The sequence below is a fragment of the Muscardinus avellanarius genome (genome assembly GCF_963383645.1).
Source record: "Muscardinus avellanarius genome assembly, chromosome: 19".
Taxonomy (NCBI): Eukaryota; Metazoa; Chordata; class Mammalia; order Rodentia; family Gliridae; genus Muscardinus; species Muscardinus avellanarius.
Genome location: NC_137805.1, coordinates 621611 through 648897, shown reverse-complemented (window position 1 = coordinate 648897; position 27287 = coordinate 621611). Strand labels below are relative to the sequence as shown.

At 50.6% G+C, this 27287-nt stretch overlaps 1 protein-coding gene across 1 annotated transcript in view; it reads right to left on the bottom strand.

The window, feature by feature from the left end:
• RRBP1 (ribosome binding protein 1) overlaps positions 1 to 26075 on the bottom strand; it is a gene marked incomplete at both ends in the record, with an annotated part of 41310 nt that extends 15235 nt beyond the window's left edge. The window contains 6 exon segments of the mRNA XM_080716662.1: positions 2219 to 2372; positions 4306 to 4424; positions 5176 to 5328; positions 9350 to 9472; positions 10518 to 10666; positions 23750 to 26075. Coding sequence (XP_080572788.1) covers positions 2219 to 2372; positions 4306 to 4424; positions 5176 to 5328; positions 9350 to 9472; positions 10518 to 10666; positions 23750 to 26075 — 3024 coding nt within the window.
• Positions 26076 to 27287: the final 1212 nt, after the last annotated feature.

Below are 27287 nucleotides of genomic sequence, written 5' to 3'. Positions count from 1 at the left end.
GGAGACTGACTGCACTTATTTTTCCATTCACGAATGCCATTCATTAAAACACTGGTTCTAACAACAGGCAAACGGGAACACTCTCGCCTTTGGGAATAAAAAACTTAGAATCTTCAATGGAAACCACATGCACATATCTTAGGATGCGAAATGACTATTATTTTTCCCAGGAAGGAGAAAGTAGTTAGCACAGCCAATCACACTGAGCTATTTCAAAAGCTGGTCCCATGCTGGGAAGTCTGGCTAGGGGTCTGCATAAAATGCTCCTGGGTTTCTAAAATTCCACTCATTCACTGGAACCAGGAGGCAGGACAAGTCCATCGGCACCCTCAGAGGGCACTTTGCACTTGCTTCCCCACGGGTCTTGCCACGCTACCTAAGGGGAGACACGCCCTGGGAGCCGGGTGGGGTCTGCGTCCAGAGGCCCAAGCTCTGCAGAGCAGGTTCACAGTGACAGGGCCTGAGGCGAGGAAGGGGCAGAATGGAAAGAAAGAGCCCCTTTTCACACAGCATGGCAGGGAGAGTCTCTGTCTACAATCTGACCTTCTGGTCTAACCGGAAGACTTCCTGATGGGACTCTGAGGGTCACGTTTACTAAGCTTGGTTTTCTGTGCTAGGCCCTCTGTATCAGCACTGCATGTCCCCACAGCCACCCCATAGGTCAGGTATGTGCCCCAGCACAGACAGGAAAACAGAGGCTCTGAAATAACTTGCTAGGAGGGGCAGAGCTGGGATCTGAACCCGGCACCCAGCGACAAAAACCTCTCTGTCCACGCCATGAGGAACACCGGGCAGCGTACACCCCAGCTTCCCAGAGCACCCTGCCACAAGATCTTGGTGTCAGATGACAAGGGACAAGCTGCCGTCAGGCCTGGCTGAGGATGAGGGCCAGGAGAGAAACAGGCCAGACGTCCCCCTGGCTGAGGTCCTTCTTAGGAATGGTGCGTGGAGGTGGCTACCGAGTGCAGAGGGCCCAGTCGCATGCGCCAGAACATCTGGAGCCTCCAGAGCAACCGCACCAGGCAGGCCCGCTGACCTCACGGGTCTAACTTACCTAACACCAGAAAGCAGCCAGTCACCCACCTCCATTCCACCCAGACCCAATTGTGTTCATTTGTCATGTTCTCTTTTGGTCCCTCTATACTCTCAAACATAGGTCCTACAACTTCATGCCTGGTTGTTCTAGATTATTCCAAAAGACAGCCCAAAGCCCTCATAAGCCACAGCTTTGCTTCAATGATAGAACCAATAAAAAGGCCCAAAGTCGTCATTTTCTAGCAAAGTTAGCTCCATGAGGGTGTGACATCAAAGCTCCTCATGCCTGAGGAAGAAGTACCCTATGCCTGGTCAACCTGCCCTGACACAGGCCAGTGGAGACAGTGACAGTCACCAGGCAGTGGGTGGCCAGGCCCTGGGCTAAAGAAACACTGGATGTTCCTCAGTGCATTAGGGACAATCTTCCTCTCTTTGAAGGAAAAAGCGCATCCTCCTGGGTAAACAGCGACTAGGCTACATCCAAAGACTAAGAAAGAAAAAATCCCTGCAACTAGCCTTGAAGATGGAGGATGCAGTTGTGGCCAGTTAGCTCCCTGGCTACTCCAGAGCTGCAGGACCACAGTGGTACCAAGTCTGAGAGGAAAAACACAGGTCTAGAGCTGGACTTGGGTCCAAACCCTGCTTCTACCACATTCTGAACTTCAGGCAGCTGCTTAACTTCTCTGGCCCTCCAGCTTCCTCATGGGTTAGCCAGGCTTAGTGGCGCATGCCTGTAACTCCAGTACTTGGGAGGCTGAGACAGGAGGATCACAGGTTCGAGGACAGCGTCAGCAAGTAGCGAGACTCGCATCAACTTAGCGAGACCCTGTTTCAGATAAAAATTAAAATAGGGCTGGGGGTAAAGCTCAGAGGTAGAATGCCCCCGAGTTCAATCCCTAGTACCAACAAAACACAATAAAACAAGACATTAACAGTATTACTTTAAAGGGCTACAATAAAAATTAGCTGAGTTAATGATTGTATAATGTTCAGAACAAGGAAGCATCCACTTGGTGCTCTCACTATTATTAACGAGACTAGGGTCAAGGGTTTGAGCACCAGGCCCTGCCTGTCATCTCTCAGTCATTGCCGGAAGGCATGGCTCAAAGTGGCTGCTAAGTCCTAGCCCAGCCCCACTACAAACGGTGAACAGGGACACTGGGGTGCTCACTCCCCCACTCACCTGGAGCTGAAGGACCTGCTTCTCGAAGGTGGCTGCTTTTGCTTCCAGAGCCTTCCGCTGCTGCTCCTCCTGCCGCGAGGCCTCTGCCCTCTCTACCAGTTCCTTGCTGGCCTTGCTGAGCTCTTGCCGGAGCTTCGCCAGCTCTGCGTTCTGCCTGCAAGACAATCACCACCTGACTGAGATAGAAGGGCACTCCACCTCCCAGCTACACCCCAGCCCTATTTTATTTTTCATTTGGAAACAAGGTCTCACTAAGTTGTTAAAGGGCTCAAGGTTGCTGAGGCTGTCTCAGCCTCCCAAGTACTGGAATTACGAGTGTGCTCCACCATGCCTGGCAAAGATGTTGCTTTACTGGCAGAGTATGTGGAAAAGAAATCAAAGGGCAAAGTGTGTGCTAAAACAGCCCACAAGAGCCCCTTCAAGAGACTGCTGGGAATCCAGACAGAAAAAAGGCAAGACACTGTTCTCATTGCTGACCTGGGACAAACAAGCTGCAGGTCAGTGGAGGTGCCTTGCCAGCGCAGTAACCTACAGAGTCTACGTGTCCCACTTCACTGGCCAATGGGACCATGGCCAGGCAGGAAGGCCATCTCCAACGGGGCCCAAGGCACTGAGACCCTTCACAATAGCACTTTTACAGGATTCTCAGGACCCAAGAGGAACGCTGGAGTCATAGAAGGAAAGGAGAGCGGCTGGAGGCCTGTCTGTCCAGGGTGAGAAGTGTAATCAGGAAGCCAGCCCTTCATGGATGCTACCTCTTGAGGGAAGAGGACTGACCAAGAGACACCACCACACACGGGACAGCAGAGGTCCCACCTGTCTGGCTTGGGTTCCCTCCTCTGCACGGGGGAGGCAGATCAGGCCCTTGGCTGGATGCCAGCTCACAGGCTTTCCAATGCAAGGCTCTGGCAACCTGAGGAGGTGGAAGGCGACGAACGGGGCCTGGGGACACCCAAGCTGCTGCTGAGCATCCCACACAGGCAGGGCTTCTTGGCTGCAAGGAAAGGCAGCAGCCACCACTTCTAGATAACAAGTGCCTGGGCTTTAAAGCTCTGCCAGTAAGGAGGCCACAGCAGCATCTACATGACAGAGGTGGCCATATTTGTCATCTTCTGCTGTGGCCTTTGAGGAAATGGCAGCCTAGACCTCAGGCACTAATGAATCAGTAGGATATAAAGACTTGGGACACACATACCCAGATAGGACCTCGATAGAGGGGCTGCCGGGGGCGTGGTCATGAGACACATTCCACACCAGGAAGCCACCAGATGGTGTGAGGCCAGACTCCCTCCCTGCGCCATTCCTGGGCGAAGGCTCCCGGCACAGGCTCTTGGCCACAGGACTAGGCAACAACACTATCTGCCTTTCCTGCTTCCTCTTGGTGGAAGTAGATGTTCTGGGGATAATGGAACTTCAGAAAGTTCCTGCAGGGTGTTTCTGGCCAAGAGAATGCAAAGGCACCTACACTGAAACAATGCAGAGCCCCCCCAGAGTGGGCCTGCTGAGACCACGAGGCTGGAATTAGGGAGCAGAGTGCGTGGCTGCATCCAACACCAGAGGCCAGGAGCTGCCACCTGGAGCCAGCCAACCATGTGGACGCCAGGGTGCTTTAGCTACTCAGAGACACACCAGCAGGGATGGCACTGAGCAGGAGGGTCAGTGTGCTAGGAAGCAGTTCTTGCCACCAATGCACCAGAATGGGAAGCAGTGCTCCCAGTGGAGGACCGAGATCCCCACGCCACCAGGGGACTCATCCTGCTCAGACTACTTGGCCTTAATAGCATGGGCCACAACCAGAGTTCTAAAAAGCCCTCCATGGGGGACACTGTGAAAAGGGGCAAGGGGCAAGTATCACTCTTGCAGAAAAAAGGGATTCTGGCACTAGCCAGACCTGATCCCATAGGCACCTCACAAGTTGGCAAGGGTGGGCCATAGGCCCCCTGCCAAAACACTCAGCTGCTCAGAATGGATGGTCAGGACAGGGCCCCACAGGGCCAGGGAGTGAAGACACATAGGTGGCCCCATGCACAGCTGCCAGGCCAGTCACACATCCAGCAGGAAACTGTGTAGGCCTGGCCTCAGCTTACTTGCTCTCCACCTGGCTTGTGGCCTGGTTCAAAGCATCCCTCAGGATGGAGTTCTCCTGCTGCAGGCGGGCCAGCTGGGTGTTGGGGCCATTCTCCAGCTGTTCCTGGAGAGTCCGGATCTGCAAAGTCATTGACGAGGGCATCAGAATGTCACTTGACTGTATACAGATAAGCAATTCCTGAAGTCACAGCCCAGAGAGAAAAAACCTCCAGGAAGCTCCACTGGCTCCATATGGAGGTTAGGAAGGTGCTACACAACACCTGAAAACCATACAGCTCCAGCATCAGGAACTGATCTTTAGTGTGACCCCAGTGACACGCCTCTTCTCCCTCCTCATTGCTCTCGGCCTGCCCTGGGCCTAGCACTCAGCCGACCTCAGCATGTCTGCCCTCAAGGTCACACAGCTGACTGCTCTCAGATAACGTGCAAGCTGCAGGAAGACTCCCATCCCGCCTCTGCCGCCCACTGCACTCCTGCAGCATACAGCAGGGAAGCAGCCGGCTGATGCAGGGCACAGGATCTAGAAGACAAGGATCTGGCTCTGACAATGCAGGCAGCCTGGACCAGCAGACACCCAGCACTAGACTGTGCTGTGCTGGAGCTGTGTGCACTTCAGGCCTACTGCTTCATGGATCCTACCAACCACATGTGTGGTGCAGCCAGAACTGTTCCAGGTTCACCTGGAGGCTAACACCTTGACCCACGAGCCTGGCAGCGGCTGGGCATAGTTCTGACCACCCAAGGCTAGGCTCTTTTGAAAAAGTGATCTTTAAAAGGCATTTACATTCAATGCACATGCAATGGGCCACCCAACACCCTCAACCAAGTGCCTGGCCTGGCCCCTCCTGTGACCTGTGGCCTCTGCGCACCTTGCCCTGCAGCTGATGCACCTCCTTCTTGTGTTTCTCGTAGCTGGCCTCCATGCACACCCGCATTGTGGCAATCTCTTGGTCCTGGGCTACCAGCTGCTTCTTCACCTTGGCTTCCCCAGCCGCAGCCTTGGCCTTCTCCGCAGCCATCTCCTGGGAAGAAACAGCAGAGAGAGGAGCTGCTGAGAGCGGCAGGGACAGGATCAGATTTGCGCTCTTGAAAAGCATTCCTGGTGGCAGTGGAAGCTCCATGTGGAGCCCAGTTTTCTGTGGCTCTGCTAGGAGATGAGGCTCAGCCCCAGCACCAGTGGCCAATGCAGAAACAACTCTGTTGGAACCTTCTTTCTGCATTGTTTTCCAGGGCACTGGGTATCACATCCAAGGCCCTCTGCAGGCTGGGCAAGCACTCTACCATCGAGCCACACCTCAGCCCTGTTGGCACTCTCTGGGCCCTATTCACACTTTCTTTCTGGCATGCTTCCCAGGATTAGTGGGGCCCCACATGGTGTAAGCTTCTGAGGCAATGGGTAGTACCCTTTGACTGGTAACTGCCATTTCTCCCATGTCACCCCAGGAGCGCACCGTCTTACCTCCCAGAAGGCCTCGGGCCTCATAGTCACACACTGACTCAGAGGCCCATCTCCTCCCAAACCCTAAAGTTAGAATCCAGAGTTGATACAGGGATTCTGGAGCAATTAGATACAGTCTAATCTGGAGCATGTCTCAGGACAAGGCCCTGGTGAAAGGACCTATGAGGCAGGGAGACAACAGCTGGGAAGGTTTTCCAGAAGGCTGTGCTGTCCTGGCTACATGCCTGGAGCCCTGGATTCCTCAAACCCACACCAAGCCCTTGACACTCAGAAGTCTGGCACCCACTGGCTCTCACAGATGATATCTGGGCTAGCCCTTGGGCCCAGCTCCGCCGGGACTTCTCACTTATGGGAGAAATGGATCTGGCAGGGGATCCAAACCTCAGTGCATCCAGATCAGGCCTCGAGCATTAGAACCCACAAAAGAGAATTAACCAAAACCTCTGCAAAGACAAATCATTCATCTTACAGCTCCTGAGGGGGACTGACGCAGGGTAACTTCACATCCGTAATTACTTTTTTCACATAATTCCCTCATAGTTCTGGTTTAAAGACATAAGAACAAGGTAAGCCCCGCAGCTCTGCTCAGGACTCGGAGCTCCTGAGACCCAATGGCCACAAGCCCAGGAGAACAGGAAATAAAGGTGGCCAAATGTATAATTATTTTTAAGAGGAAGATGTAAAATGCCAATAAAGGCTTTCCCTCAGACGCATCAGGCCTTGGGCCTCAGTGGCCAGGCTTTGCTCTCCAAGCTAGCTGCCTGACAGGAGGCAGATAGAGGCTCATGACACCTAACTCAACAACCACCTTGAGGCACGGACACAGGAAGCTGCCAAAGAAGGGAGGCCAAAATAAGTGGCTTTTTTTCTTCTATTTTGGTTGTGGTGGTAGTGTGGGCACTACTGGTATTTTAACCTAGGGCCTCAGGCATGCTAGGCAAACATCCTATGAGCTACATCCCTGGCCCCAAAATGAATTTTAGAGAATTAGGGGAGAAAAAGGTCCAGACAACCAAGCAGAGAAGGGCACCTGAGGCACAGGGGAGGCAAGGAAGGATAGGGCACGTCTGAGAGCAGGAAGGCCAGAGCCAGGGTGGGTAGAGAGGTGGAACTTGGGGTGCAGAGTTGGGGCTGAAAACTGGGAGTCACTGAGAGAGACTGAAGGAGGTCCCCGCCAAATGTATAACTATTTATTTATAATACATAAATATTATTTATTTGTAGTTAGGACCAGATTAGCATTTGTGAGCCCCAGAAGATACTCAGGGTGCAGGGAGCAGGACGTGGTCAGCAGGCAGAAGGCCATGGCTTGCAGGTGGGAAGGGAAATGAAAATCAAAGGCTGTACCTCTGCAGCTCACAACCAAGGACATGTTCTGCTGCCCAAACCGGGAGGGCAGGACACACATCTGGACCAGGTGAGGGTGTCGGGGGCTAGCTGCCATTTGCAGTTTTAGAAGTCATGTCACAAAGCCCCCTCTGAGGGGGCTTGGCGCCGCGTGACAGCACAGGGACCACGTCTCAGGGGCCTCCCACAAGGGCACTCCCTCCCTCAGCTGCCAGCTTGCCCTTTGTGAACAAGACCCAGTGATGGGAAAGAGAGGGTCACCAGCCACCAGCAGTGACTCACCCTCACAACTCAGGCCCCTTTAAAGAGGGCGGGCATATAGCCCTAGCTGTGGGAACTCCTGCTCCTCTCACTTGAACTTGATTTTGAGGGTCAATACATTTTCACAGGCATTGCTCTGTTTGTTTAGAAAGAGGGTATAAAAGAATGGCTCTCTAAAACAAAAGACTCTTGACTGGGGGATGCACTAGTCAGCTGGATCTGGAGTGGTGTGAAGACTCTGATTCACAGCACTGGCCAAATGCTAGTTGAACGCTCTGAGCAGGATATAGACCTATCTCCCCAGGGTCTAACTGTATGGTCAGGAGACACACAGCTCTACAGAGCCTAGGCATGCAGCTCTAATCGTGCTGTGTTTAACCAGGCCTGCTCAGTGGAAGGCCACCTGTGGAGACATCTCAGGCAATAAGACAGGCCCATGGGGACAGAAGATGACTGAGCACAGGCAAGGCCTGAGCATGACACTTTCTTCTTCTGTGCTGCTTCTGGGTGTAACCCTCACAAAGAGTAACCACCAGAGGTTGTCTCTCAGCCAGGCATGGTGGTGTAAGCCTGTAATCCTAGTACTGAGATAGTCAGGTTGCAGGTTCATGGCCAGCTTCAAGACTCTCAGCAACCTCGTAAGACCCTGTTTTAAAGCAAAAAATAAAGAGTGTGGCTTGGAAGTGGAATGTCCCTAAGTTCAATCCCTAGTATTAAAAAAAAAAAAAAAAAAAAAAAGTCGGGCATGGTGATGCACGCTTGTAATCCCTGCGGTTGGGAGGCGGAGACAGGAGGATCACACAGGTTTGAAGCCAGCCTCAGCTACTTATTGAGGCTCTCAGCAACTTAGTGAGACCCTGTTTCCAAATAAAAAAAAATATATAAAATAGGTCTGGGAGTGTAGCCCGGAGGTAGAAGGGCTTCCAGGAACCCCAGTACCAAAAACAAAAAACAAACAAAACAAAACAAAAAAACAGAAAGAAAACTAAAGAAAAGAAACAGCCATCTGCTTTCTGTCTTCTTCCTCACCAGTGAGCTTTCCTGTCTGGCTTAGAGGTGCCTCTCCTGAATTTAGGACAGAAAGTCAAATAATTTCACTTTCAATTCCCCTCAAGTGAGCAGATGGAGGTATCCAGAGCAAGGACTGTAGCCTGTAGCCAGGCGTTCCTCAGTCCAAGCCATCTCCCTGCATCTGCTGCCTGGATGAGGCAGTAGGCGGGGACCTCACCCTAAGAGAGCAAGCCCAAGCACTCTGCAGGGAAAGGATGGCTCTCCAATGAGGTGAGACCACCTCTTTGGGGGTTCCCTTCTTCCTGTTTCATATTCCCTCCAGGAAGGCTGGGGCACCTCCAGGAAGGACTCATGCCTCAGAAACGCACAGACAAGGGAAAGACCCCAGTGAACCTGGCAGGGGAAGAGCAACCCCTTTATCTCAGGGCTTATCTTGAATGATGCCCCCAACCTGTCCCAGGCAATACTGACCCATCACCCATCACCAATCACCACTATGATCTTCCCTTAGCCCACACTAAGGGGCCAGGTGCTTCTCTGCATTTTATTCCACCAACAATGAAAAAGGAAGAAAGTATTCCTTGTGGTTCCCTGTCCCAACGCCGGAAAATAACCTGAAGTCAACTGTGCCCATCCTTTCTTGAGAGTATGCCCCCCAAAGTTGGCCTATCACCATGAGAACAGCCAGTGAAAGTCAGTCCTGTTCCATTCCCATCACGAACTGAGGTGCCTAAGGGTTGTCTAACTTCCTCAAGCCAAAGGGAGGGAAGACCCCTCACCCCTGCGCTCTTCTGACCACAGACATATTCAATTCCATGGCTGCAGTGTAATAACAGCTACATGCTTGGCAGGGTGGGGATACTGCCTGTCTCAAAGCTGACCCATGAGCATGATCCACACATCGCTGTGACTCCCAGGTGAGAAGCTCCTCAGAACAGGAGGATGCCTCCTTCCTTGGGCCGTACCTTGTTGAGTTCCCTCAGTTTACTCTTGACAACAGCTGCATCTTCCTGCTCTGTGGCCAGCAGCTTCTCCTTCTCTTCCAGCTGGCGTTTCAGAATTGCCACGGGGTCGCCCTTCTGAGTGGCCTAGAAATGCCCACAAGCCATGTTAACAGACTTGGCTTATCTCCTCTCATGGGGCACTTGGACGAGAGCAGAGCCCAAGTGCTGCTGAAGCAGGGGCTTCACAGCTCCCGACACAATGGGGTAGGGGTCCTCTCAGCCACTCAGCCTTTGGGGTCCCTGGGCCCCTCTGCATGGAGATCCCTGGGGTAGATTTCAGGACGATAGTACTTCCAACCCCTCTGAGCCAGTGTGTGTACACTGGAGGCCACTGCCTGTGGTGTGGGGGGCTGGGGTAGGGGGTGGACTCTGGGAATGGTGGCCTGAGCTGAGTTGGGTCTCCTGTGTGATCGTCTTGACCTGGTTCAGCATTCATGTCCAGGAGACCCTCGATGCACACCGAGTGAGGGGCTCTCAACATCACTGAGACTCTGCACGATGTGTCTCACTCCAGCAATGGCCAAAAGGGAATGAACTTCCAGGGGCCCCAGGGAAGGGGCCCAGCCTGGCTCTCAGGACACTCGCCAACCCCTCGAGCCACTGAATTCTCCAGAAATGTTAACCCTGAGTCCTGACTCTGGTTAAGGAATGAACATATATGCACATGGCACTTCCTGGGGCAGCTCACTGCCCAGAGGCACTGAAGAGTGGAGCTGACCTCTGACCTAGCGCCAAGAGCTGTCACAGGCACTCCAGGGCTGGCTGCCAGGCCCCGCACACTCTGTATCCCTGTGCCTTCCCCTTCCTCTTACCACAAACCAGCTGGCCCAGCTCCCATGCTCCAGCCCAGGACTCCGTAACAGACGCCCATCTCTGTCCCTTAACAGCCTTCCAGTTTGGGTGGCCAGGCTATAGTAGAAGCCAAGCATTTTCAGGGTGATTCGTGCAGTTTAAGCATGGTGAGGAGTGGCAGAATTCTGCCAGGGAAAAGTGGAGGCCATTTTAGGAACATTCCCTCTGCAGCTCAGCAAGCTGGGTGTGGCCTGATCTGGGGGAATGGGGGTGTCCAGGACCAGACAGCCACTATAGCTCTAGTCCCTGAGAGGGAGAAGGGGACAAGTAAGCCCACCTTATGCCAGGTGTCCTGAATGACTCCAGCCTTCTCAGACAGGATCTCGATGAGCAGCTGGGCCTCACCCTCGCTGAACACCATGTTCCCCACTGTGGAGACCAGCGTCTTGTAGGGCAGGCAGAGAGGACTGTCGGAATCCGGGGGCGCTGGAAAGGGAAGGAGCAGGGGATTACACTCATACTCCAAAAGGACAGATGCAGGAACAAAGCCCATCAGGGAAAGTCTTCAAGGAGAACTCCATCCCACTGCCCAAGGCCAGCAGGCGGGTGCATGGGCCTGTTCTCGGTGTCCCGGCTCTTTCAGACCACTAAGAATGGCTAACCCATGGGCCCAATGCCACCCTTCTAACATGCCTGAGGGAAGTGTCAGCCAGGACCAGAGGCAAAGTCCTCCTTTTCTATCATCACGGTTGCCCTAAGCAGAATTAAGCAAGATATATTTCCCCAAAAACAGTTTTGGTTTCTAGCAAATACCTTTCTAGCAAATACCATAGTCTAGTTCTTACCCTGTATGGCTCAGCAAGATTTTCCCACTTGGCTATGACCTAGTCCTATGTCCCTGTGGGCCCTCACTGACCAGGGACTCCATCACTCACCACACACAAAGCCCGGAACCAACACCAACTCATGGGGCAGATGGAGGCAGCGGAGGTCCTTCCCACACACACACAGTTTCTAACTCTCGCTGGATCAAGTGTGATCAGCAACAGGTTTGGAGAGGAGGAAAACTGGGTTGGGTTCTTCCAGGAGGACACAGAGCCATTTGCTAATAACCGTCACTTTGGACAGGACCAAAGACACACACACACACACACACGCATGCATGCACGCACGTGCACATACACACTCACATGCACGGTCGGTCGCTCTTAGCACAGTTCACAGTTCTCACACTACCCACCTTGCCTGAAATGCCCAGGCAATTCCTTTTGAGGCCCAAATCTGCCCCACAAAAAGGAGGGCCAAAAATGAGCCAAAAGCCAAGCAAACAGAAAGCAGACCGGTGTACAGACACACCATCAGCCAAGCCCACCTCACAGGGTTACCAAGCAGGGAAGTTTCCATAGCAACCTTGAATTCTCTGACTTGTCACAATATTTTTACTCACCAGTCACAATATTTTCATTACAAGCTGAAGCACTTAGCATGATACCTTAATAAGGGGAATGTGGGACGTGGGCAAGCTGGTTGCTACGAACACCTTCATTTTATAACTTCCTACCTTAGTGAGGCTCAGGAGATTAAAATAACCACATTGACATTACAGACCCAGGAGCTTGTGGACACCACAAAAGTGAGTCTGGAGAGGGCATGTCCCTTTCTTTTTCATATCGGAATATGTATGTATATCTGACATAAGATAAGTTTAACAGTAAACCTATGTATGAGAGATGTTTCTGAAACAAAAAGAAAACAAAAACACCTCATGAACTCACTCCAAGAAGAAGCCTCCACAGGTGCAATCTTGGTGCCTGGCTTTGTCAGCCTCTAGACACACCATCGACATTGTCCAGGAGAAGGAGGCTACCTATCCAGACACAGGGAGATGCAGAAGGGCAGGACTGCCTCTTAAGCCCAGATCCAGCTGATGGCTAGAGATATTTCCTTTCTTGATTCAGAAAGGTCCAGCCATATAGGCCCTCTGGGCACCTGTAATGGGGCTCATGAGACTTGAGATGTGCTACAAGCAGAAAGTACAAATGGCATTTCAAAGACTTGGTGCACACTCACAAAAACAATGTATGCTATCCGTAATAATTTTACACACTGGGTATTGAAATTGTATTTTAGCCAGGCGTGATGGCGCACACTTGTAATCCCAACATTTGGAAGGCTGAGACAGGAGGATCGTGCAGGTTTGAAGCCAGCCTCAGCTAATTAGTGAGGCCTTTTGCAACTCAGTGAGACCCTGCTTCAAATAATAACGAATAAAAAATAGGGCTGGGGGTGTTGCTCGGAGATTGAATGCCTGAGGGTTCCACCCCCAGTACCTAAGTAAATAAATAAGCCGCACATGTGGATGGCCCACATCCTATTTCTCCTGGATGGCAGGTCTACTCTACTCCTTTCCAGCCCTGGGGGCCCCCCACAGAGCTCCCTGCCCAAGTCCTGGCAATCTCTATCCCTGCAGAGCCCTGGAAGTGAATGAGGACTTTGGCTTCTCTTTTGCTTTTGGTACTGGGGATTCAATCCAGAGGCATTCTACTTCTGAGTTCTCTCTCTCAGCCCTTTTTTATTTTCAAACAAGTTTTCACTAAGTTAACAAGTTTGATCGTGCCTCCTGTCTCAGCCTCCTCAGTACAGTGGTTACAGGTGTGCCACAGCTCCCAGCAGACTCTGGCCTCTCTTGGGCTCCACTTGAAGACTTTCTTTCAGGCCCCACATTCGCCAGGAGGCAGACATCTGGGCAAGGCCACTGGAGGGACCTTGCTCCTGAGCCTGCAGGGCTGACAGCATGTGCACTCCCTCCTGCATGCTCTGTCCAGAGTGTTGCCCTTTGAGAGTGGCGTCTAATGAATCTTTATTAAAACATCCTAGTGTAATTGTTAAACTTGTTGGACATTTTAGTAAATATAAAAAATGTGTACCAAGTGAAGGGATCCAAAGCAAAATTTAACCCTACTCTGCCCTCGCCCAAAACTTCCATGGCCTTTTTCATCCTCACAGAAATACTCATCTAAGTTATCCTTAGAGAGCCATTTGCCTCACAAAACAGTTTTCATTACAAGTTTTCGGTAAGAACTACACCATCTCTAGTCTCCCTAAATCGAGCTGTGAAACTGAAAAAAGAAAGCATTTAGAAGCTTGAACGGTAACTTCTAGGCCTCTGGGGGAGCCCTATCTAAACAGTACACCAACAGAGCCTAACATGTGCCCAGCACCTCACTCACATCTCCAAAAAACACTTGAAAACTTGCACAGTCCTTGGAATTGTGAATTAAAGGCACTAAAACAAATCTAAACAAATCTGTCAAAGGCTCTAATTTGCTTCAGAAAGATCAGGCTATGGGGCCTGCAGGAGATGGAGAGGGCAGGAGGAAACCCTAGAGGAGCAGGCTGTGTCTTGCTATTATGGCACCACCCAGACCCCTGCCTGGTGGGAGACACAGCAACAGCCCCAGGGTCGGGCCCTTCAGAAACAAGACAGATGCTATGGCAAATGACCACAGACTGGCCTCGAGGACAAGCCTCTCCTCAGAGTTGGGGTCCTGTGCATGTTACTTCACCTTGGAGTGGCAGCTCTGATGAAAGAACCTGGACCAGAATCCTCAAAGCTATGGACATGTCCAAGAAACTAGAAATTAGATTCCATGTACATCTCTTGTCCTTTTGTGTGGGCAACTAACTCCACTAAATAATAAAAAAAAAAGAGCTGAATAAATAAAACCACTGTGGGGGCTGAACACTGGGGCTGTGGGCTAACTCTGGGCTGCAGGTCACCCTAGCCAGACACAGTCTCTGGAGACAGCTGGCCTGGACTCGAATTTCAGCTCAGCTACTTCCCACCTGTGTCCTTGGGCAAGTGGCTCAACTAACCCTTTGCCTGGGTTTGTCTGTGAAGTGGGTATGACAACCCTTCTCATTTCTTCCTAACAGCCTGGCTGCAAAGATTAAATTGTGACTTGTTTGGGACAATGTCTGGTGGTAAAGTGCCAGCTCTTTGAGGGTCTGCCATGAGGGAATCCTAGACCGTGACTCCTTCCAGACAGAGCAGCCCTGCCCTCTCCCTGCTCTCAGTAAAGGATGGGAAAAGTCACACAAGAGCAGGGCTCAGGAGCCATCCCCTCCAAGGCCAAGCCTGGCCAAGGAGCTGTTTGGGTCAGGACACAGAGCCTGGGGCCTCTTGCTCCCGCTTTATGTCACTGACTTTCCTCTTAATATTAAATGGCCAGTACTTTAAGTCAGAGGGGCCTAGTGCCTCCAGGACTCTGTCAAGAAGCACGAAGTGGCTCAGATAATATGCAAACAGGCCCCAGTCTTCAAAACTATGCTGCCTTTTGCAACCACACTGGAAGGCTTTATCACCAATATTAAAGTTGTCTTGCAAAGAGGTATTTAGGTCCCTCCCTCCCTCTCTCTCTCTCTCTCTGCCAACTGTGGGGTCCTTTGGGGAAATCTTTCTCTACCTGCATAATCACCAGGTCCCCAGCGGCCAGGTCTCAGCTTTAAGAGGGAGGTGTGAGCAATAAAAGGCCTCCTGAGACTTAGCAGCTGGGTACCTGACCACAGCTGCCCCTCCAGTGTCCAGCTACTGGAAGGCTCCTGCACTGCTCACAGCTGCTTCCGCTACAGATAGGGAGGGTCTGGGAGGGCTCCGGGAAAGGCCTCTGCGTGCCTGACATCAGCTGGTGGCCAACAGGAGGGGATTATCGCCTTGGCCCCAGTTTGGGCCAATCAAAGGGTTCCGGCTCAACTCTAGCTGTCACTGCAGGTGCCCAGCAGGCCGGCCCAGAAAAGACAAGTCCAGCTAGTCTCCATAAACAAAGATTGCACCTGCTGTATATCCAGTAGTATTCAAAATGCTAGGCCTGAAAAGGGCAGTTGTGTGGGGCTAGAGTTAGGAGAGGCAGAGGATGCAGGGCAGCCGTGCAATATAGCAATACCAAGAGGACCTGGCAGCAGCCCCAGGGAAGACTCTAGGCTGGTTGAGCCAGCGGCAAGGGTGCTTGGGAAGGGGAGCGGTCCTGCAAAGGCCCAGGTCTGCAGGGGCTGGCTGGCTGGGTTCCCAGGGCAGGTGGAGGGAGCTGAGGCCACAGCAGGTCTAAGGCAAGATCTAGAAGGGAGCAAAGTTTTCAGTTTGGGGAAATGGTTTCAAGATGCCTAAAGGACCAGTCTGGAGGCAGAGAGTCCAGATAAGAGTCCAAGACGAGTCCAAGCCTGAGAGTATTGGGTAGCCAAGTTGGTGAGAGAAAGGCCAGGTATCAAACCAGAGACCCTGACATGAAACATGGTCTTGGGATCTGGGTTAGAATGCGATGGCAAAGAAACTTAATTTCTCTGGGACTGTGCAGACCCATTCTGAAGGCCCTTCCTTAGACACACCATCACAGGCCCAACAGCCACTGCGTCTGGCCCTGACAGGGACCAGGGCTTCTATGAAAGTGCAGGCCCCTAGCAGAGTGTCCCCTACGGGAATAAACTCAGACCTGAGGCTTGAACAGATTCTGTGCCAAGACATTTCCCATCACCTTGGCCAAACACAGACCTGGTAGAAGAGGACAAAGCCTGAGGAGGGGTTTCCTATGCCTTCTCAGAGCCAGCTGAGCCTAAGTGATCATCTCTACTGACAAGAGAAGACTCAGGGGCTGAAGACGAAGACCTGCAGTCCAGAGGCATCCTCTTAATCACAGGAGCCAGCTCGATCCTGCCTTGAACTCACATATGACACCATCTCTAGGAAGCACTGCTGGTTCCCCCCGAGCTACACACTTGTGGACTGTGACCATGAATAGGGGAAGTGATGCTTACAAGGTCCTAACAGAAATACACAACTCCCACACATCAGGAGACAAACTCTACTCCTTCGGTCCTCACCCACTGCCCACCCACCTGCCGCTGAGGCAGGCCCTGGGCAGTGTACAATGGTGACCACCGAACCCCAACCTTGCCCAGCCCTCCTAACAGGATGCAGGCCACAAAGGTGCTTGACCCCAACCTGCCACTGACAACCACACCTGGCGTTTCAAGTGCACAGGAACCAAGTACAAATAATGTCAAGAGTGACCTATCTGGAGCTGTTTTTTATTTTTGGTGATACTGAGGATTGAACCCTGGAGCATTCTACCTCTGAGATACACATCCAGCACTATTTTATTTTTATTTGGAAACAGGATCTCACTAAGTTGCTGAGGTTGTTATCCTCCTGTCTCAGCCTCCCAAGTAGTGGGATTACAGGCACGTGTTACCACACTTGGTCCTATCTGGAGACATTTCATGAGACCTTCCTTGTCATTCGGCTAAAAGAAAAAGTAATCTGTTACTAAACTGAAAGGATATGTATTAAAACCCAAAATAGCCAAAGTAGTTCTCAGCAACAAAAACCATGCAGGAGGAATCACAATACCTGACTTTAAACTCTACTACAAAACCATAGTAATAAAAACAGGATGGTACTGGCATAAAAACAGATACATAGACCAATGGAGCAGAATAGAAGACCCAGAAACAAATCCACACACTTACAGCCAATTGATTTTTGAAAAAGGGGCCAAAATACACACTGGAAAAAAGAGAGCCTCTTCAACAAATGGTGCTGGCAAAACTGGTTGACCATATGCAGAAAAATGGAAATAAACTCCCCTTTCTCACCCTATACAAAAGTCAATTCAAGATGAATAAAAGACTCGGAAATTAGACCAGAGACCTTGAAGCTCCTTAAAGAGGGCATAGGTCCAACACTGCAACACATAGGCACAGATAAACACTTTCTCAACAAGAACCCAAAGGCACAAGAAACTAAAAGGTGAATCAATACGTGGGACTGCATGAAAACTGAAGAGCTTCTGTAAAGCAAAGAAAACTATCAAGTGCCTCAACAATTAGAAAAAAGAATCCATGCGTTTTGTTTGATTAGCCAGTGTTTTCTCCTCATTCCATGCCAGAGTTTATAATGCTCCCCCTGAACTTAGTCATTTCCACAGTGCTATGGCAGCGAAGGTGAGTGAAGGCGAAACCACGTAAGCTGTGATTAACTCTGAAAACAATCGTTCAGCTTATCATAAATCCTAAAATGTTTTGGAGAGCAATGCAGCACTGTCTTCCTAAATAAAAAGTGTTCCTACCTTGACTTCGCAATTATACTTCTAGGAATTTACTTTATAGAAACACAGAGCAATAAATGTACACCACTGTAGTATTAGCTTTAGCAGCCAAAAGAGCCTTCACACTACTTAAGTATTATTTAAATAAATTAGGACACATGTATGCTATGGAATGTTATGGCACATGCAGTGTGGGGAGATGTCACCAGTGCGCCGCAAGGCAGAGAGAGGCTGCTCCACTGAGCACAGCACTGTCTGCATGCAAGCAGTGTCTCCAGGGACCCCAGGAAGTGGGTGACGATGGAGAAAGAGTGGGAAGAAGGATTTTCCATCTTAACCTTCCAGGCTTCAAATCTGTTTGAATTCTGTTGGCTGGAAACACCTACTTATGTAATAATAAATTTTAAAAAGCAAGGATTAGGAAGGCAGGTGTTCCCCATCAAATTATAGCCATGGACAAGCAATAAAAACCTGTCACGTGGCTCCAACCTACTCTTGTCAGAAAAATCAAAGCCAAAAGTCTGGAAGATTTCCACCTCCGGCCTGCAAAAGCATGCCCTGTGTCTGCCTCTACACCTGCCAGGTCTCCTCTGGGGCACCTGTCAGCAAGGGCTCTGCGCCAACCAGATGCGGGGTAAGGCTGAGGAAGCCAGTCCAGTTCCCAGGGACCCCAGCAGCTCCAGAGCTGATTCTACACTGCGACCTCAGTCACAGCATCCCTCAGTAATATGGAGGATGAGAGCCAGCCAGTGCCATGCAGGGGAGGAGCTATCAGAAATGCCAACCAGGTTCATCTTCCAGGGCCACCTGCAAGGTGACTCAAGAAGCCACCTCTCTCCAGCGGCTGCATTCAGAGCAGTGCTGTCCAGCAGGACTGTCTGCCTGATGAAGATCTTCTTTCTCTGTAGTATAGGGGCAGCCACTGGCCACATGTGACATGTGAGCACTTAGGGTATGGCTGGCACAACTGAAGAATTCAATCTTTTATTTTGTTTACTTTGATTTTTTTCCCTTTTTTGTGTGGTACTGGGTTTTGAACCCAGGAGCATTCTACCACTGAACTATATCCCAACCTTATTTTTATTTTCTTCTTTATTCTGAAAAAGGGTCTCACTAGTTGCAGAAAGCCTCACTAAATAGCTAAGCCTGGCCACAAACCTGTGATCCTCCTGACTCAGCCTCCCAAGTACTGAGATTACAAGTGTGTGCCACCCTGCCTGGCTTGGATTGATTCCAGTGACCATATAAATGGCCCATACAGAGCCAAGTGTGGTGCCACATACTTGTAATCCCAGTACTTGGTAGGCTCAGTCAGGAGGATCACAGCCTCAGCTACTTAGTGAGGCCATCTGCAACTTAGTGAGACCCCGTTTTGTTTTGTTTTTGTTTTGTTTTATTGGTGGTACTGGGGATGAAACCCTTCTACCTCCGGGCTACACTCCCAGACCTATTTTATATTTTATTTGGAAACAGGGTCTCTTAAGCCAGCATGGCTGGCTTAGAACCTGTGCAATCCTCCCGTCCCCACCTCCCAAGCACAGGGATTACAAGCGTGCGCCACCACGCCCGACATGAGACCCTGTTTAAAATAATGAATAAACCGGGCGTGGTGGCGCACGCTTGTAATCCCGGCATTCGGGAGGCTGAGACCTGGAGGATCGCGGTTCACGGACAGCCTCAGCTACTTAGTGAGGCCCTCTGCAACTCGGTGAGACCTGGTTTCAAAATAAAGAATAAAAAATAGGGCAGGGGGTGTAGCTTGGAGGTCAAATGCCCCTGGGTTCCATCCCCAGACCCGAAAAAAAAAAGAATAAAAAATAGGGCTAGAGGTATAGCTCAAAGGTAGAATGCCCCTGGGTTCAATCCCCAGTACTGCTAAAGACTATATATACACACACACACACATATACATACATATACATACACACACACACACACACACACACACACACACACACACACACACATATATGGCACATACCACCAGTGGCGCTCACAGTGGATAGAACAGCCCCAGCCCCTTGCTCTCTGCTGCCCACTATTAAAACCCACAGCCCTGGAGCCCCTCCCTGCCCAAGTCAAGGTCTCTTAGACTCGTAGGAGATGCTCCCTTCCCAGCTTGCTCTACGCCAGCAATCCAGACCCACCATCCAGTCATCTCCCTGATCCCTGAACCACAGTCCTCAGGTCACCTTGCCCTGTCCTGCCTGACATTTCTGGATGCCCAGGCCCAGTCAGCCACGAGGAGTTCTGCCCAGTTGCCTTGGGTTGGGCACATGTAGCCCAGGGTGCAGACAAGCTCTGGAGAGACAGAAGCTCAGTCCTGGCTGAGGTAAGTGAGGAAGCCCTGGCAAGCAGGCTGGTGCTAACCACAGCTTTGCAAAACAAAAGGAAGCACAAGATCCAACTGTATGGAAACCTTCAGGCCTGCTTCTCACTTACACCTGCTCACTGGGCAACAGGTCATGGCTGCAAATGACCCACACAAATCAGTCTGATTCTGGTACACTAAACTCCATGTACAAGATATAATCGCTAGGAAGTGTGAACGCGATTCCACAAGCCCCTGGCAAAAATCCACACCATTAATACATACTTGTTCCTTGAACCCTCAGTTATAACCACAGTGCTGCCGAATGATGTTGAAAATGAAGAATGAAGTCTAAGGGCACATCAGTGAATGACTGGGGAAGGGCCTTCGTGATGCAGAATACTGCAAAGCAAGGGACTGCAGATACTGGCCCTGGATGGCTCTGCACAGGGCAGGCCTGAACTGGAGTGCTCAGTCACCCACACCAGGAGCCCGACCTGTCCGAGGTTTCGCTGGAGCTTCTTCCACATTCACACACTGGCAGGTGGGAACACCCACACTGACAGGGAGGGAAGGGCTGCACACCTCACTGGATGACCCTGGGCCTCTGCCCTGAGCACTGCTGCAAAGCAGCAGGCTGTACAGTCAGCCTCACCCCGCGGGCCCATGCCACCTAGCAGGGGCTGGGGTTGGGTCCCGTTCCCATCTGGGCTATCAGCAGTAAGATGGTGGCCATTTAGGAAAAGCCCTAGAACCTTTCGCCTAAAAGAAGCAGAACATGCATTCGTGCTGTGAGTTTATGAGGCAAATTCAAATGGTTGCCTGGCCCAGGACAGCCTGGCCGACGGAGCAACACACACACACACACACACACACACACACACACACACACACACACCCTCATCACTCACAGCCATCAAGGATCTACAGTGAACTGATCTGGACCCTTGGCACAGACTAGAGAAAGCACACTACGCAACTGAAAACAGTAACTCCTCCTTACATCCTCGCCTGCTTCGACTTGATGAGGGCCTCATGGGTCCGCTCACTGCACTGAAGGACCAATCAAAGGGCAGGATCCTGTACCCGCACTGCTGTCCACACAGGCTGACTCTAGACACTTCCACGTAACACACTCCTCACCTCCCAGCAGCAGCTCCCGCACCCCTGCCCTCTATCTAGGAGGTACTCAGCCTCTGTCATCCAAGGACTCAATGTCCCCTCACAAACTGGGTGCAAGCCAAGAAACAGGGGAGTCTTGCCACGGCAGGGAGGTGAGGCTGCCCCTCCCACAGTGGCAGGAGCTGAGTTCTGAGCATCCAAAGCAAGAGTTCTGTCTGCCTGAGGCAGGAATATAGAAAGTTTGAGACTGATCTAAGAAACTCAGTAAGACCTGTATCAAAATAAAATAATAAAATAAGATGCTGGGGTGTAGTTCCGAGGTAGAACACTTCCCAAGTATGTATGAGGCCCAGGGATCAGTCACCAATACCACCAAAAAAAAGCTCACCTTGGAGTCTCACTAATACACTGCATTGGTTTTATGGAAAAAGAGTCGGCTGAAGACATGCACTTGTCAACTGGGTAGTATCCAGAACTTCGGGTCCTACCACCTAACCACGTGTGTTGGTTAGTGACTCTTCTGTGCTCATAAGTGCTTTCAACCATCTGGCCTGAGCTTCTGCTGCTTGAAAATCAGTGTGTCTCCTTACTCTGGCTGGAGCTCTGAACCCAGGCACCAAGGCTATGCCCCTAATGAGTCCTGAGTGACCCCTTCCAGCCTGTGCTGCTGTAAATGCCCCGCCCTCTTAGGTCCGTCCCCTGTGGCTCCCACTTGAGTGTCCTGCTCTGCATGTTACTGCAGTACTGAGATGAATCCGCAGCAGTGGCCTGGCCTGTCGAACTGCATCCAGAGTTTACCAAATGTGGGAAAAGGAGTTCCACCTGTCTCTGCCCTCCAGGTATCTTTCTGGATTGCTTTAACATCTGGAAATAGCATTATTGCTTTACTTTTTAAAAATGTTGAACAGAGAAAGATAATATATCAATACCCAATTCTATGTCTCTAAAATAATTTAGAAAGATCATTAAGAAGAGTTTTAATAGAAAATTATCTACTATAATGGCTCATTTAAATTCCTGTCTCACATGGCCCTGCACAGAGGGGAACTATAGAAGTCCTTCCACACAGGTTATTTCCAACTCTAGGAGTTCTTTAGGGTTGCTAAATATTACCACACTGCAGAACAGTCAGTATTCTGTATGCATAAGCTACCCATCTATGGAGTCAAACAATTGCACTTTAAAATTATTAATTAAAAAACCTGTATCCTAGCTGGTCATGGTGGCATACGCTTGTAATCCCAGTATTTGGGAGGCTGAGACAGGAGGATCGCAGGTTCACAGCCAGCTTCAGCTACTTAGTGAGGCCTTCTGCAACTTAGTGAGACCCTGTTTCAAAATAAAGAATAAAAAATGGGGGCATAGCTCAGAGGCAAAATGCCCCTGGGTTTACTCCCCAGTAGAGCAAAAACAAAAACAAAACAAAACAAAAAAATACCTGCATTTTAGCCAAGTGTGGCAGTGCATGCTTGTAATCCCAGTATTTGGGAGGCTAAATTGGGAGATCACAGGTCCTCAGCAATTTAGAAAGACTGTTTCAAAATAAAAAGAGCTGGGGGTATAGCTCAGAGGTATACTATGCTCAATTCACAGTACCAAAAAAATTTTTTTAATGCAAACACCTGCATCTCTATTGAATATGTGCAAACTTTTTCCTTATCATTATTTCCTAAACAATAAAGTATCACAATTACTTATATTATATAGCATTTACATTGTATTAACTATTTAAAGTAATCCAGAAATTATTTAAAGTACTTGGGACAGTCAGCTGAGGGTGTAAGCTCAGTGGTAGAGCACTCGCCTAGCATGTGTGAGGCTGTGTATGAGGCCCTAGGGTTTGATCCCCAGCACTGCAAAAGTAATATAAAATACATGAAGTATACAGGATAATATGAGTGGGTTATACACAAAACACCAAGTCATTTTATATTATGGTCTTGCGTATACACCGATTGTGGAATAGATGGGCAGTTATCTTGGAATCAAATCCCCCTAAATACAGAAATAACCACCCAATACACTGAAATACTTCAGTGCATTTCCTGAAGTTATTTTCTATATTGTATCATTTATCTAATGTCTTTGTCTTCCATTGTTACATTGTTAAAAAATTTGGTAGCCACCCTTGTGGTAGTGCCAGTTTTTCATCTCAATACTTGGGAGGCTAAGACTGAAGGCAGGTTTGAGGCCAGCCTCAGCTACTTGGTGAGGCACTCCCAACTTAGTGAGATCCTGTCTCAAAATAAAGAATAAAAAAAAAATAGGGTTAGGGGTGTATTTCAGAGGAAGAATGCCCTTGGGTTCAATCCTCAGTTCTGCCCCCCCCCCCAAAAAAGAATTCTGTATCCTACTTTTTCAGCTGAAAACTCTGCTGCGTCTTCATGGGCCATCACACAGACTCTTCACACCCATGGTGGCTGGTGGCTACAGTGGGTGGGCAGAGTCTCCCGGGGGTTGAGCTGCTAACAACTAACCTGCCAGCCACGGCTGGAACGTTTTGCTAGAGGAGAACCTCGGGAGCAGTAGAAGAAAAACTCCCGGCCCCTTCAAGGATCTCCATATATTTTGCTAAACTGTATTTCAAAAGAATCAGATAATTAATAATGCCCCCTTTTGTCACACAGTTTTTGCTTACTCGTTTTAAATAAAGTTTATTTTATTTTAATAAAGTGAGTTTTTAAAACTGTTTGCTAGTTATAAGCTAGCTAAAGGAATAGAAGTGCCCTTATGCCTCTGCTACAGCCTTCAGAGGGCCTCAGCCTGGCCGGAAAATGAATGCATGTGGACCGGAGCTGAACGCACTGAGCAAGCAGCCTACCCAGTTAAACCACAGCCTGAAGCAGAGCCTCCCCACTGAGGCAACCCAGATCAGCTAAACCCCAGCCAACTAACAGAAGCGTACACAAGAAAAAAATGGCTGCTGTTGCAAGCCACTAAGTTTCTGGGATGCTTGTTATACAGCCTTATTGTGCCAACAGTTGTTGGACACAGATAGCTCCCCTAAAGGGAATCCACAAGCAAAATAAAGTTCACAAGGAAACCAGGGTCCCTTATCAGGCTCACCTTTTTTCTTTGACCCAGACTTCTTCTTTGCAGGAGCCTCTTGCTTGGGTGCCTCCTGGCTCTGGACCAAGTCTGCATTTTTGCTCTGGACAGGGGCTAACTCTGCCTTTTTGCCTTGGGTGGAGGTCCCCTCTCCCTTTCTGCCTTGATTAGGGGCTCCCTCTGCTTTTTTCCCCTGGTTCATGGCACCCTCTACCTTTGTGCCCTGATTAGCAACTGGATCTGCTTTCTTGCCCTGGTTGGGGCTCCCCTCTGCCTTCTTGCCCTGGTTGGGAGCTCCTTCCCCCTTTTTGCCTTGGCTAGTTGTTCCCTCCCCCTTCTTGCCCTGATTCTGAGCCACCTCCCCTTTTTTGCCCTGATTCTGGGCCACCTCCCCTTTTTTGCCCTGGCTCAGGGCCCCCTCTGCCTTCTTGCCCTGGTTTGGAGTTCCTTCTGCTTTTTTGCCCTGGCCCTGGGTCCCCTCCCCCTTTTTACCCTGGTTCTGAGCTCCTTCTCCCCTCTTGCCCTGGCTCTGAGTCTCTTCCACTTTTTTGCCTTGGTTCTGGGCTCCTTCTAGCTTTCTGCCCTGGTTGGGAGACCCTTCTCCTTTCTTCCCCTGGTTCTGGTCCCCCTCCCCCTTCTTTCCCTGTTTCTGGGGTCCCTCTCCTTTCTTCCCCTGGTTCTGATCCCCTTCCCCCTTCTTGCCCTGATTCAGGGTTCCCTCTGCCTTCTTAGCCTGGTTCTGAGCCCCCTCCCCCTTCTTAGCCTGGTTCTGAGCCCCCTCCCCCTTCTTGCCCTGGTTCTGAGCCCCCTCCCCCTTCTTACTCTGGTTCTGAGCCCCCTCCCCCTTCTTGCCCTGGTTCGGGGTTCCCTCTGCCTTCTTACCCTGGTTTGGGGCTCCGTCCCCCTTTTTCCCTTGGTTTGGGGTTCCTTCTACCTTCTTGCCCTGGTTTGGGGTCCCCTCCCCCTTTTTACCTTGGTTTGGGGCCCCCTCCCCCTTTTTTCCTTGGCTTGGGGTCCCTTCCCCCTTTTTCCCCTGGTTTGGGGTTCCTTCTGCCTTCTTGCCCTGGCTTGGGGTTCCCTCACCCATTTTGCCCTGGTTTGGGGTTCCTTCTGCCTTCTTGCCCTGGTTTGGGGTCCCCTCACCCCTTTTTCCCTGGTTTGGGGTCCCTTCTGCCTTCTTACCCTGGTTTGGGGTCCCCTCACCCTTTTTTCCTTGGTTTGGGGTTCCTTCAACCTTCTTACCCTGGTTTAGGGTCCCCTCCCCCTTTTTTCCTTGGTTCTGGGTCCCTTCCCCCTTTTTTCCTTGGTTCTGGGTCCCCTCACCCTTTTTCCCTTGGTTTGGGGTCCCCTCCCCCTTTTTCCCTTGGTTTGGGGTCCCCTCCCCCTTTTTTCCTTGGTTTGGGGTCCCCTCCCCCCTTTTCCCTTGGTTCGGGGTCCCCTCCCCCCTTTTCCCTTGGTTCGGGGTCCCCTCCCCCTTTTTCCCCTGGTTTGGAGTTCCTTCTACCTTCTTGCCCTGGTTTGGGGTCCCCTCCCCCTTCTTCCCCTGGTTGGGGGTTCCTTCTGCCTTCTTGCCCTGGTTTGGGGTCCCCTCCCCCTTCTTCCCCTGGTTGGGGGTTCCTTCTGCCTTCTTGCCCTGGTTTGGGGTCCCCTCCCCCTTTTTCCCCTGGCTTGGGGTTCCCTCCCCCTTTCTTCCTTGGCTCTGGGCCCCCTCTGCCTTCTTGCCCTGAGCAATGTTGGTGGCAGGGGCCCTGGCCTTGGCACCCACGGGGGGTACAGCCAGCACAGGCACCTCCTTGGGGGCAGCTTCCAGGATGGCCGACTTTGAAGCAAGGACCTGGACGGAATTCACCACAGAGCTGATGGCTGGCTCCACCTTGGCCACTTTTTTCTCCTTCTTCTTTTTGTCCTTAGGGGAGACCGGCTTTTCTTGGGGAATGGCTGGTACCGGGGCTACCGGGGCAACGATCACAGAGGACTGGGCTGGGGTTGGGGCCACAGCCGCTGCAGGTGTGCGCACTGGTTCCTTGAGGAGGATGGTCACACCGGGGGTCAGGTCGTGGTCAGGTATTTTCCCGTTAGGTTTCTCTTCCTTTTTCTTGGTTTTTCCTTTCTTCTCCACAGTTTTCTCCTTCCTTTTCTTCTCTACTTTCTGATGGTGAGTCTTCGCCATCTCCTTGCGCTGGTTGGCAAGGGCTTCTTCATACGATGTCTCCTTCATGGAGAAGGTCGACACTAGGAAGATGCCGATGGCAGAAACAACCATGAACCCGCCGAAGACCACAACTCCCAAGGTCTGAGTGTCATAAATATCCATCGTGGCTGGCTTTCCTTTCACCTGCCAAACATACACACAGATTACTTTTTGGAGAAACTGAAGCAGTTGACTATTTCCATCTCTAACCCATCACCAAACTTACAGATTTTAATAATTCTTTCTTCAGACTAAGTTCATAGTAGTAACAAATCTAGGCAATCATTGGCATCATACATTCTTACCTGGCCCTCTTTAGAAAAGAGCAACTTTTGTACAAGATCTGAGCAGTGTCTTTTAGTGCTGGGAGAATCAAACAAACAGCAGATGATCTTGTGCAGCCTATAACCTCTACAACTGAATCTTAAATGCCTAGGTGATTCAGAACCCATGACCGTACGCCAATTCAAGATGTTCACTGAGCACAGGTGCAAAGCAGGTGTGGCACAATGGGAAGTGTGGGGGCCATGACAAAAACATCCCACCTAAACTAGCAGCAGGTACAGCCACAGTGACTGCCAGAGGAATGTGGGCAGAGTTGAGAGACCTTGTGATTTGTCACACTGGGCAGAAATCGGGTTTTTTTCTCCTCTCAATATGAAATCGACTGATTTAGAAAACACTATGTGAGCCGGGCATGGTGGCACACGCTTGTAATCCCAGCATTCGGGAAGCTGCGATAGGAGGATTTTGGTTCGTGGACAGCCTCAGCTACTTAGTGAGCTCTACAACTCAGTGAGACCTGGTTTCAAAATAAATAATAAAAAATAAGGCTGGGAGTGTAGCTTGGAGGTAGAATGCCCCTGGGTTCCATGTTCCATCCCCAATACTGAAAAAAAAAAAAAAGAAAAAGAAAAAAGAAAGAAAGAAAGAAAGAAAAGAAAACACGATGTGAGTAAACCACACACACCAGCAGGCCTGCTCCTTGTTGAGGCCTCTCTTCTCCAGTGCTCCCTAGAGTCAGAGGTAAACACCTCCGCATTACAATCCTGAAAACGGATCATGAACTTGGTGAGGGAAAATGGCCTCTGCCAGCAACAGCTTCTGCAGTCAAGGAGCTAATGATTTGCATGTTGGAAAACAAAAAAGTAAACCCTAGGAATCCCACCAGACTCTAGGCTTGGAACCTCACATCTGCATGCTGCACAGGGTGAAGGGACTGTCGGCAGACTCTGTCAGAGGACGCACCCCAGACCACAGTCCAAAGGGCCAGGGGCAAACAGGTGCACAAGTTTCCAGAAACTTCACCCAGGAACTCCAAGACTTTTCACTCAT